We start from the raw sequence: 13336 nt of genomic DNA, 5'->3' as shown, positions 1-13336 counted from the left end.
GGTGGTTTGGCCCTGCCTTGTTTTGCAGTTGACTATTTAAAAAAAAACCAACAACTCCTGGTTCACACTGAATGACAAGCCAGGAAGTTGGGAAGTTCTCCAACTATAGTTGCTGAATTAGCACAGCAGAACCAGAACAATTATCACCCAATACTGCTATTGTAAATGATCATTCGTTGCACATTTATTGGCCTGCTAACATTAAATTGTGATTTAGTGCTACATGCCCAAATTTGTGTGAATTTAAGTGCCCCCCCCAACAAGTAATGATTCAGGTTAACTTCCTCCATCTTGACTATGCCCACATTCTACCTGCCAACTGTGTATACAGTAATACATGCATCTGCTTGAAGTGGGCTGGAGTCCAAAAAAAAGGTTATGTAATAACTAATCTAGTAGTATTTCTCATTACAGGGGATTGGAATGCTAAAGTAGGGAATCAAGAGATAAAAGGAACAACTGGCAAGTTTGGCCTTGGAGTTCAAAATGAAGCAGGGCAAAGGCTAATAGAGTTCTGTCAAGAGAACAAGCTGGTCATCACAAACACTCTCTTCCAACAACACAAGAGACGACTCTACACATGGTTATCACCAAATGGGCAGCATCGAAATCAGATTGATTATATTCTCTGCAGCCAAAGATGGAGAAGCTCTATACAATCAGCAAAAACAAGACCTGGAGCTGACTGTAACTCAGATCATCAGCTTCTTATAGCAAAATTCCAGCTTAAACTGAAGAAAGTAGGAAAAACCACTGGGCCAGGAAGATACAATCTGAATCAAATCCCTTATGAATACACAGTGGAAGTGAGGAACAGGTTTAAGGATTTAGATTTGGTGGACAGAGTGCCTGAAGAACTATGGATGGAGGCTCGTAACATTATACAGGAGGCAGCAACGAAAACCATCCCAAGGAAAAGGAAATGCAAGAAAGCAAAATGGCTGTCCAACGAGGCCTTACAAATAGCGGAGGAGAGGAGGCAAGCAAAATGCAAGGGAGATAGGGAAAGATACAGGAAACTGAATGCAGATTTCCAAAAAACAGCAAGGAGAGACAAGAGGGTCTTCTTAAATGAGCAATGCAAAGAAATAGAGGAAAACAATAGAATGGGGAAAACCAGAGATCTGTTCAAGAAAATTGGAGATATGAAAGGAACATTTCGTACAAAGATTACCATAATCAAGGACAAAAGTGGTAAGGACCTAACAGAAGCAGAAGACATCAAGAAGAGGTGGCAAGAATACACAGAGGAATTATACCAGAAAGACATGGAGGTTTCGTACACCCCAGGTAGTGTGGTTGCTGACCTTGAGCCAGACATCTTGGAGAGTGAAGTCAAATGGGCCTTAGAAAGCACTGCTAATAACAAGGCCAGTGGAAGTGATGATATTCCAGCTGAACTATTTAAAATTTTAAAAGATGATGCTGTTAAGGTGCTACACCCAATATGCCAGCAAGTTTGGAAAACTCAGCAATGGCCAGAGGATTGGAGAAGATCAGTCTACATCCCAATTCCAAAGAAGGGCAGTGCCAAAGAATGCTCCAACTACCGCACTATTGCGCTCATTTCACACGCTAGCAAGGTTATGCTTAAAATTCTACAAGGCAGGCTTAGGCAGTATGTGGACCGAGAACTCCCAGAAGTGCAAGCTGGATTTCGAAAGGGCAGAGGAACCAGAGACCAAATAGCAAACATGCGCTGGATTATGGAGAAAGCTAGAGAGTTCCAGAAAAACATCTACTTCTGCTTCATTGACTATGCAAAAGCCTTTGACTGTGTCGACCACAGCAAACTATGGCAAGTTCTTAAAGAAATGGGAGTGCCTGATCACCTCATCTGTCTCCTGAGAAATCTCTATGTGGGACAAGAAGCTACAGTTAGAACTGGATATGGAACAACTGAGTGGTTCAAAATTGGGAAAGGAGTACGACAAGGTTGTATATTGTCTCCCTGCTTATTTAACTTATATGCAGAATTCATCATGCGAAAGGCTGGACTAGATGAATCCCAAGCCGGAATTAAGATTGCCGGAAGAAATATCAACAACCTCAGATATGCAGATGACACAACCTTGATGGCAGAAAGCGAGGAGGAATTAAAGAACCTTTTAATGAGGGTGAAAGAGGAGAGCGCAAAATATGGTCTGAAGCTCAACATCAAAAAAACCAAGATCATGGCCACTGGTCCCATCACCTCCTGGCAAATAGAAGGGGAAGAAATGGAGGCAGTGAGAGATTTTACTTTCTTGGGCTCCTTGATTACTGCAGATGGTGACAGCAGTCACGAAATTAAAAGACGCCTGCTTCTTGGGAGAAAAGCAATGACAAACCTAGACAGCATCTTAAAAAGCAGAGACATCACCTTGCCGACAAAGGTCCGTATAGTTAAAGCTATGGTTTTCCCAGTAGTGATGTATGGAAGTGAGAGCTGGACCATAAAGAAGGCTGATCGCCGAAGAATTGATGCTTTTGAATTATGGTGCTGGAGGAGACTCTTGAGAGTCCCATGGACTGCTAGAAGATCAAACCTATCCATTCTGAAGGAAATCAGCCCTGAGTGCTCCCTGGAAGGACAGATCGTGAAGCTGAGGCTCCAATACTTTGGCCACCTCATGAGAAGAGAAGAATCCTTGGAAAAGACCCTGATGTTGGGAAAGATGGAGGGCACAAGGAGAAGGGGACGTCAGAGGACAAGATGGTTGGACAGTGTTCTCGAAGCTACGAACATGAGTTTGACCAAACTGCGGGAGGCAGTGCAAGACAGGAGTGCCTGGCGTGCTATGGTCCATGGGGTCACGAAGAGTCGGACACGACTAAACGACTAAACAACAACAACAGTAGTATTTAAGGTGCTACAAGACACCGTTGCTTTTGGTGTTAAAACTGGGTCAGGAGCAGATTGTTAGCTTGGTGGGAAAACAGTAATTTGAAATCCCCAAGAGTCTAATGGTCGCCTTTCCTGGTGGCACAAAGATTCATAAGGCAGTCCATCAACCAAGTGGCTGCAGTCTATTACAACCACCATCATTGTGCGCCTATAGAGCACGGATTCCTTGCCAGTCCTATTTGCTTCCTAAGACCAGCAACAACATTAAGAGAACTGATGCAAAACTGGAGGGTCGGGGTGGTGAAGGTGACAGCAGCAGAGCTTGAATTACTCTAGCAGCATGCCTGCTAATCTTGTTTTGGAACAATCTGGCCCAGATTCTGTAAAGTGCTTCTAATGTCCTGTGATAGGAGTGGCAGGGGGTGAAATAGCTCCTTCTCACCGGAGAGTTCTCATTCCTCTTAAAAGCTTTCCAGAATTTGGACTGCCGGAGTTAAATTGCATTTCAATTCCTTGCAGCTTTGAGCTTGGCACTTATCTCATCCTTCCCCGCTTTCAAAGATCCCCGATCTGAGCAAGGGAATAAAAGTGGGGAGGGGCAGGGAGAGCAAAACTGTAGGGAAGCCAATAAAATAGTTAGCAACGGGGAATGGCTGTGGCTGTAATGAATGGGTGGTGATAGTACAGATAGAAAATGCCTGCTACTTTCAGAAGTGTGGTTACGTGGCTGACATTTGTATTTAATAGACAGGAGCAGCTCTCATTGCTGGCTCACAAAATTTAGCTGTTTTGATCACTGTGGTTTGTTGATGGCAGAACCTATATTGCTGCATATTGATCTTGGTGTTGCGATTCGTCTTGCAGGATTCTTTAGGGAGATATATACAAAGTCAGACCATCTAGCTCAGCGTTGTTAACCCTGACTAGCTGCGACTCTTCAGCTTTCCAAACTGGAATCCTACATAGACCTTCCTGGAGATTTTGTGGACTGATCCTGGGATCTTTTGGATGCCAAGCATGTGCTGTGCTGCTTACTGTGGCCCTGCCCTTTGACTGTTTAGAGGGGCGTTGGGGAACTTTCGGCCCTCCATATTGCTGAAGTATGTCTTCCATCAGTCCCAGCCAGCTTGATCAATAGTCAAGGCTTATGAGAGTTGTAGTTCAGCAACATTTGGAGAGGCAAAGGTTCCCCACCCATGTTGATTTCTGAGGGTGCAGTGTTAGAACTCAAGCTTGTGCTGTGCGGTTACCTGGTGGGTAAGGAAATATACTCTGCTAATTATCAAAAGAACATTTTCCCCTTTAAAATGGGTTGGGAATGGGGAAAAAATCCCTTTGGTACTTCATAACATCAGCCTGGCTCCCAAAAGCTATTTTAGGTGCACACCTCTGGCCTGGTGAAATGTGACATTCTCCCTCCAAATTGTAGTCCTTCGTGCATTATTATGTTGGGAAAGATTGAGGGCACTAGGAGAAGGGGGCGACAGAGGACGAGATGGTTGGACAGTGTTCTCGAAGCTACGAACATGAGTGACCAAACTGCGGGAGGCAGTGGAAGAAAGAAGTGCCTGGCGTGCTATGGTCCATGGGGTCACGAAGAGTCGGACACGACTAAACGATTAAACAACAACAACAATGAAGACTTCTCCCTTTAATTGGGTTTCAAAAGTGATTTGCCATGTTTTATATAGAATTTTAATGTATTGGTTATAGAAACCTTATGAAAATCTACATTTATACAACGTCCGTTTTATAAGCCAGGCTTTCTGTGAGCATAGTGGTAGACCTTGCTCAATATTCCACTTGTGCTATTATGCTAGAGGAAACAAACCAGGAAGCTTTGCTTCCTGTTCTGTCCAAACCAGAGTGCAGAGCTTGCTTGTCCCTAACAAGCAACTACCCCTAGCCAACCTTATGCCATGGTTTGTTTTCTTCCTGTTAATCACTTGTTAAAGAGCAGGTAATCGTTGGTTCTAATGTAACAGAAAGCCACAGCTTCCTGGTGTATTCCACTCACGGGAGGAATATGAATGTGTACTGCCACTCATCCATAATAAACCAGGAAATTTAATTCATTGTTACATGTGAACACTGCCAATTGATTTTGAATTTACATTTTTAAAATAAATGAACTTAGCAGTCTTTGTTCACCTAATTTGTTTATTTTTAATTTTTTTCCAATTCCAAACAAAAGCTAAATACAGATTTTTTTAAACAGATAAGCACTAGTTTAACCCCAAGGGAGTAGGCTTATACAGATTTACTTCAGTCAAATTACTCAACCTTTTAAGCAAAGTTTTCTTTGCCAAAGCTATACAGTAGTCTTCCTTATGTTCATTGCACAATCTTAAACAAAATATGTTCTGTCAAAACCAACTTTTGACACTCCAAACAATATTTTACAATTAAATCCACAACTGCTTTATTCCTCCCCTCCCCCCAAAAAAGAACCTCAGAGGGTTTTCCATAAGAAATGTTTTGGAAACCAGTATTTCCTACAGTTCACAAGTCAACTGTCAGGGAAAAAATAATAATCCTCTGCCAACATGGTTTCTGCAGCTGCTATCTTAAATTTAGCTGCTTTAGGCTACTTCAGACTCCAGGTCTGTAAAAATGTATTCAACTCAACAGAACACTCTACATTTAGTTACACAGCAAACTGGGGAAAGAGATCCAAAAGTGAGAATGCCAGGAAACTCAAACAAGGCCAAGCAAAATAAAAGAGGCAATTAATGCCTACACCAAATGAGATGCATTTTTCCCTTAAAAGATTTCTTTCCCACATTTAGCCATCTACTGTAACAAGCCATAGACCTATTCATGAATCTGATACAATCGTGTTAACAGCAAAGCTTATGGCTTTCACACCATTACATTCATTTCTCACCCTATGAATACTGATATTAGGGGACATGACCAGCACAAATGGGAACACCACCATATATGATCACTTTGTGCTCTCAGATACATTTCTTTCAGTGTATAACAGTCCCTCCGTTTCACATTTTGGTAGGATGCTCATACAATGCAGAAATATGCAGAGCATTCTCTTTCACAAGGTCCATGCAGAAAACATCTAAAAAAAATTTAAAAGTTCTGAGATACAAATGATAAAAGAAAATAATCCAGGATGATCAAGTTCCACGATGGATAGTGTTCTGAACATGTGTCCATTTTCTTCTATTCCGAAAGAATAAATGGTGAGAAAAGTGAAAACTGCACTCCTGCATTCTGTGATCTTCCCCATTTTGCTGGCCAGTACCCTATTCTGGCATGTAAGGACGGAGGTGATCCTCTACGGTACCAACCGCCCAGTGGGTGAGCTGCTCTTGTGGCAGATATAGGCAGATGCTGCATAACTTGAAGATTGTAGCTTTGTTTTTTGGAGTCTGGAAAGAGATACATAAACTATTTCAAGACACGAGAATATTTTATAAACAGCACTGTGTGGAAAAACAAACTTCACATATTCCCTCAGCTCATACTTTCAGAAGCAACAGAAAATAAACTAATGGCGGTGCAACATAAAAGCATAACTAACAATTTTGTGGTGCTTGCTGAATATATAAATTGATCGCCAGATTTCTAAAATCTGCCTTCTCCAGCAGGGGACCTGTACCATCTTTTCTCGCTTAAGTACATACGCAAATCTTTATTGTGTTTTAAAAGCGGACAAGCAGAAGCAGTCTCAATGAATGACAAATGATACTGATGCACACTTGCAAATCCCCACCACCTCAGTTCCTAAATCTAATAGAAACACACCCAATCAGATAGCTTCACTGCACTCAAAGCAGAGCAAATCAATACTTATAAAGTATACCCCCACAAACTTAGTGTTAGTAACATATTGCACATTTTGCCATAGAAAAGGAATGCTGATCATTTAGCATTCTGTCATGGCAACTGGTTGTATCTGTACCTCTTGACTGTAGTGAAGCCAAGCAGACAGCTGTTAAATAATAGAAAAGAGGCAAACAAGAGCATAAGGAAAAACAGGTATGCACTGGGAGATGGCTACCTGCAAGTGCTGTCGGTCAATGAAGAGAAACACTGACTGGTTAGGGTTGTTGATAACAATTCCAGTCTTGTCCTTTCGGCTCAGTACATGCAGAAACTGTTTTTCATAGTCACCATGATGAAATTCAAACCTGGCCTGTTTTGGGGGGGGGGATGTAACAAAAGTTTTAATAAAAGAGGTTCAAGGAAAACCAATCTTAAGTCAAGGTTCACGTATGCAATGCATCCAAGTGCAGAATAGAGAAATCGCAGGAACAACTTGAAATTATAGCTAATGGAGATATAGTTTAAATTTGATTATTACATCAGTATATCCCCCCTTTTCTAATGGCAGTACATTTGAAGAACCCCATGCTTAACTTTATATAAACAAAAATGATGACTATCGCAAATGCAGTACTCCATGCTGTATTGGTAAAAGCTTCTGGCAAGTTTATCAATCCAGAGACAAAATAAACTATGGTAAGTAACTTCTTACCCTAAATGCTTACTAGACTTAAAACATCTGCTTAGGTACATTCAGTGACAACATTCTGCCTTTGTAATCATACAAACACCTTAAATGGTTACAAAAACATACCACAATTCACTATAACCACCAATAAGAAAAAGTGGTATTCATTAAAAGTGCTAATGGCTTATTTGGATTTTAGTAGCACTTTACCTGGGTACACCCCCACATCCCCCCACAACCTATATCATACCTGAACAGGCCTAAAGGGCTCATCATCCGATCCCTTCCACCTAGAAAACAGAAGACAGACTATCTTCTCAATATCATTCCGAGGCCAAAGTATGAAGTCCATCTCTTGTGTACAGCCAATCACATCCTGTTAAGGACATGAATAAAATTAATAGTGTCCCAACAATCTAGTGGGAGGACACACACACATATCATGTTTGAGAAGCAAAAATAATTGTAATTCAAATGGTTTGTATACCTTTCATACATCTATAATAGGCTTTTATTCTTAAGCACTACAACACAGCCTGCCTATCTGCCAACTTTACATTTGTAACGTGGAAATCGGAACCCAGTCCTAGTAATTTAATTCTTATGGGAACAAACTTTCTGGATTTGAAAAACTGCCCAAACTAAAATGATATCCCCATCAGCAAATACACCCACTTTTATCACATTTACATTTTTATGTTGTCTTGCTGTCTTCATCAAAAATATGCAAAATCAAAAAGACAGCTTATAATAATTGTATTTTTAGCTTAAGAGATTATTTAGCTTAAGAGTATATTTTGTTTCAGTTCAACTGGTATGAACTGAATCTGGAGTTCCCTTCCCATTCATGGGACACTCCTGCCAGAAATGGGAGGAAGCTTTCTTCAATTCTCACTTCCCTATGCAATTCTTGTCCTCACCCTGCAAGAAATGTTTGAGGGATAGGAAACCCTATAGAACAGTGGGGGAAGGGGCTTTGCAAAAGTTGCTTCCCCTTCCACTAGGATAAGCCTCTGCTGGATTGTGACAGAAGCAGCCCCTCCTCTCTCAAAATAGAACTTAAGCCACTATGTTGAATTTCTGCAAGAGATATAAAGCAATCATTCATCTCATATGTCCCTGCCAATATTCCAGTTCCACAATTCTAATTTTTTCTCCTTGCCTTTTTCTCACATATACTTTTACCAAGAGACAAACTTGTTAAAATATTGAGGGTCAGGATAATGAAAACTTATATTCCACTTAATAAGTGATGTATACAATACAAGATGGATAGAGCAAAACAGTAACAAAACTATTATTATTTGGCAGTAGTATTAATATTACCCACCTGTCCTAGAGTGGGTTACAATTAAGAATACAACATTAAAATAACTTAAATGACAGTCAAGCGAATAGGCGGGTGGTGTGAAAGGCCCAAGTAAATCAGTGTGTCTTCTAGACAAAGCATACTAAATATTCAAATACAAGGGACTCTCCGGATACGAATTAAATTCATTCTGGGGGTCCATACTTAACCTGAAAAGTCCGTAACTGGAGGCGCAGCTTCTGTGCACACACGTGGTGCGTAAAGCACTTCTGTGCATGCTTGTGGCGCACAGAGTGCTTCTCCGCATGCGCACGTGGTAAAACCTAGTACCGTAGTATACACTTCCGGGTTTGCCACGTTCGCAACCCGAAAGTTACGTATCCAGAGCGGTACGTAAATCGAGGGTCCACTGTACAGCTTTACCACCTGATAGGCAGCATCCAAAAAACCCTTTAGCAGTGACACACTGAACTTCAAACTACTGTACATACCCCCACTTCAACCGCCTCTATGCTGCAAAAGTTCCATCAGCAGTTTGGGGTATAGTCTGTTCAGGGGGGGGATCCCACTAAGACATGTAAGTCATTGGGTACATCTAAAGTAGTCCTTTTAATCCTGCTAATTATATCTAGATCTTTGATATAGAAATACAACTAGCAGCATTAATAGCCTTTTAAAATGTTGACCTCTGAAACAAATGACAGAACATTAAATATTTTACCCTGCGCATAGACTGATAGCGGGGTGCATGCAGCTGAACCACATCCTTTTGTAGAAGCTCTATGGAACTTTCCAAGGAATAGCTGGAATCCCGCACACCTTTCAGGATATTTTCTTCATAATTATTGGTCATGACTGGTATGACTTCAGACACTTCAAAGAGCGCTGACTTTTTCCTCTAATCAGGGAAAACAAAGAACATGTTGCATTTCAATCATTTCTAAGCAGTCTGTCATTACAATGCTTTTAAAACTTAAGAAAAACAAACTTACTGCAAACCTAAGAACTGGGCAACACCCAAAACTTATTGCAAACCTAAATTTAGAGATAAATGGATGCTGAAGCACATGCTTAAGCAAAAATGCACCTCCCATTAAAATTCAAAGTGCTGAGTCTCCAAAATTCAGTTTTATGTTTTCCCTAGATTTGTGTGCAACCATAGCCCACAATGCAGTATTAACTCTCACATGGCACATTTTGAAAGTTGTGCAAGGTTTTGTTAAGATACCCAGCGCATAAGGAATGAAGATCATGATTCAAAATTGAACATCAAAGCTACAGCCTAGGCATGATGAAAACACAGTGGAAAAGATTTTTCCCATGCTCTCCACATTCATTCTCAGGTTGTAATTTTAAGAGTGCTAACAAAGGTAAGGAGTCACTCAATAGAAAAGTCAAACAACCAAAAAGGAAATTACCTTGTCTTTGAATACAAAGGCAATATACATCTTGAAATCAAACTGGTCAGCTAGAGATTCTTTTTTCTTTTTAAGCTGAGCACGAAGTCTGTTCAGAGCTTGTTTCTTCCGGGAGTTTGGGTCCCCCATTTTGTAATACAGATGGTACTAAAGCCTTTTGAAACCTTCACTAAACTATGGGCCCTTTTTCATAAGACTCGAGTACAACAGAAACAAGTCATTTTATTCCTGCTAATACCACTGAATCAATAGAACACAGGCGTAACCCAAAAATGCACCTTAGGCAAATGTTTTACAAGACTGTCTTATTAGAGGGGTCATAAAACAAAGTAACTATTAGTCCAACCATCATTGGACAAAACGTTTGCGCAGTATTATCAAAAGCCCAAAGAAATTTGAAGAAAATACACTGATATACACAGTTTAAGCCACAGGAATAAGTGGGCAAGAATGGGGGGGAAATATTATCACAATTTGTGTGTAGAATAAAAAAGAATAATGGGCATGGACCCAATCCATTTGGGCGGGTTTTCTTGCCCGATGCTGCCACCCCCCAAAAAAACAAAAAACTGAAATTAAAGACAGTGTTCTATCCCGCCCAGATTCATGACTGCTGATTATTCTCAAGATCTCTGCTATTGCTATGCTGCCTGGCTTTTTCTTTTTTCAAGAATTATTCGACTTGGTAGAAAGCAAAGGAGGGAGTGCAGAACAGGAGTGGATGTCCTGGGAGGTAAGACGTTTCCCTACCAACAACAAAATAATCAACCACAGACAACACAGTGCTGGTTTGCAGAGGAGCAAGGAGTTTGGAAAACAGCAGTGTCATTTCTAACTTCATCCTGCTCATCATCAGGCACATAGTCGCCCTGAGGCTGCAGCTGTGGGAGAGAAGAGGGATCATGGTGGCCATTGATAAAAAGGTGGAGGGAAGATTTGGAAAGTTATCTGGCCTTTTGAATCCCAAGTCGATCTCTCGATCTAGCACTCCCCTAGGAGGGAGAGGCCTACAACCCACCCCACTAGCCTTCCTTCCCTCAGTCTAAGCCCCGGGGCAGGACAAAAAAAAAAAATCCTCCTCCCCTCTGCCGCTTTAATTGGGGCTGGGCATGGCTGATGCGATTGGCCTCCTTGCGGGGGTGGTTCTCTTCCTTGCTCAAGAGGAAGAGGCGGGCCTGTGCTCAGCGCAGCGGGGGCCACTCAAGTCTACGGCCCGGAATTCACTCTTGCATTCATGGTCAACAACCAACAACTCGAGTTCTAGGGGGGGGGGGGGAGAAAAAAGGGGGACGGGGGAAAAGGGGGAGGAAGGGAAATACCACGCCAAAAAAAATTCAATTGGGAAAAAAGAGTGTTTGCAAAGAGGCTTTTGTCGCAGTGAACTTGAATAAATTTGAAAGGGGGGAAAAACGCGTTTTCCCGGAAACAAATAAAAAAATTTTTAAAGAAAAAAAGGATTATTAACCCGTCCTTCCCCCTTTTTTAACTGGCTGTTTAGTTGTTGTGCTTTTTAAAAACAAAAAAAAGCACACCCTCTTCGTAAAAAAAAAGTAATTAAGCTGTTTCCCTCTCCTTGGAAACCCCCGCGGCGGGAGGCTCAGGCGGCAAGAGACACCCAACCGGACCGGAGACTGTAGCGTGGCCTGGCTCGCTACCCGCAGCCGGCGGGCGCGGGTGGAGCAGTGGAGGCGGCGGCGGCGCTGCTAGCAGCACGGGCAGGAGCCATGTCAAGAGAAGGCCACCAAGAAGCCGCCCAGCTCCGCCATCCCCGCTGCGCTGTTCACGGTGACCGGGCCGCCCGCTCTGCCGCTGCTCAGTCCCAGCAGCCTGGTCCCCATAGCCTAAGCTCGGCGCCCCGGAGCCGCCGGGGGGTGGCAAATGGTGGCGGCGGAGGCGGAGGCGGCGGGAGGGAGGAAGGAAGGACGAGAGGAGGAGGAAGAGGCGGCGACGGAGCGAGGCCGGGCCGGGAAAAGTCCCTGCGCTACAGGCTCCTACTGCGAAAAAGAGGCAAGAGAGCGAGAGAAGCCCCCGCTCCTGTCCCCTCTGAGGCGAAGGATGGCGCGGGCGAGTCTCTCGGTCCGGGCGGTGCAGAAGGCGGCGAAGCGGCAGCAGCCCGAGCGGAGAAGCCCTCAAAATGGCAACCGCCGCGTCTCCTCCTCGCCTAACTCACACACACGGGAAGGCTCCGCCCCGCGACCCGCTGCGCAGGCGCCCTGGGGTGGACTGTACCATCTCCGTTTCGGGAGAGGGGTGAGGAGCGGAGGGAAAAAGCGAACAGGGCAAGTGGGGTGGGATGGGGATCTGGTACTCAATGCAGCCTGCGTGTTGAGTGCTACCCGCTGTCTCCAGTGGGGGCGAAGTGTGTCTATGCCCCGGTCCTTTGCAGAGTTCCAACGTGTCCCAGCCACTTGACATAAGTTTCAAGTCGCAGTGGGCACAATGGGACTCGTCCCCGAGTAAACAAACGTGCACAGGACTGCGTGATGTAAAAATCAAGGGGTCAGCCTGGCTCGGCAGAGGGTTGGGCTGATGGCCTCGTGGGGGCTGTTAGCCTGTGTCAGTGTCACCCGCAAGCAGATACTCGAAAATAGAAGTCCGATTCATTTTACTGGATTTTCTTCCGAGTAACAAAGAGCGCACACGGTGCATTAACTAGAAATGGTCTCTTAGTAGCAAACTCACCGCACAGGCAAGATCAAGATTAAAAGGTGTTTGGGGGAACTTTTACGTTCCTCCGATTGCTGACTACAGTAGTTGTTTATTTTAACACAGTATGGAGTCGGAGGTATTAGTGTACCCTTCCTTACAGTTTTGCTTTTGGAGGCTTTGAAATCATCTGTCTGTTGCAGCATGTCTATGCCGCACAGCTTGCTCACCATGAGTGTTTCTTCCAATCGTATGCCTCTTAAGTTGTGATGATGAAATGCAGAGCAAGATCCCGCTCTTCAGCCAAACCCCAAGCCCTGTCAGACTCCGGTCCTACACCCATTAGCATGGTGGCCGGGCTTCCGAATTAACAAAAAAACCCATCGGAGATTACAAAACGGGCGCCTGACCTAACGGAAGGCTACGTTCCAAAGAAGTCCCACTGAATTCGCTAGGTCTTACTCTTATGTAAGTGGATTTGGGACTGACTGCATCTTAAACGATGCTATGCAACTGAAAAGGTTTCCGACCGTTCGTTGTCCCCAGCCTGTATTGTAGCTCGAATGCCACCCCTTGTTTTCCGCCTCCCTTTTCCTGACAATAACAAAGAGTGTTGCGGCACTTTAAAGCCTGAACAATTTATTTCTGCCGTTATGATTGGA

The 13336-nt window shown here is 43.4% G+C and overlaps 1 protein-coding gene across 1 annotated transcript; it reads right to left on the bottom strand.

Annotated features, from left to right (window-relative positions):
• Positions 1-4967: 4967 nt before the first annotated feature.
• C8H6orf62 (chromosome 8 C6orf62 homolog) lies at positions 4968-12196 on the bottom strand. Its single transcript, XM_035126420.2, has 5 exons — positions 10029-12196; positions 9332-9508; positions 7552-7677; positions 6849-6983; positions 4968-6216 (listed from the first exon to the last, which is right to left on the bottom strand). Exons 1-5 carry the CDS (start codon positions 10155-10157, stop codon positions 6091-6093), a joined length of 693 nt encoding a protein of 230 aa, XP_034982311.1. The 5' UTR covers positions 10158-12196; the 3' UTR covers positions 4968-6090.
• Between the last annotated feature and the right edge of the window lie 1140 nt (positions 12197-13336).

This window comes from Zootoca vivipara, chromosome 8 (assembly GCF_963506605.1).
Source record: "Zootoca vivipara chromosome 8, rZooViv1.1, whole genome shotgun sequence".
Taxonomy (NCBI): domain Eukaryota; kingdom Metazoa; phylum Chordata; class Lepidosauria; order Squamata; family Lacertidae; genus Zootoca; species Zootoca vivipara.
The sequence above is the reverse complement of the archived record's forward strand: the minus strand, read 5'-3'. Positions and strand labels throughout refer to the sequence as shown.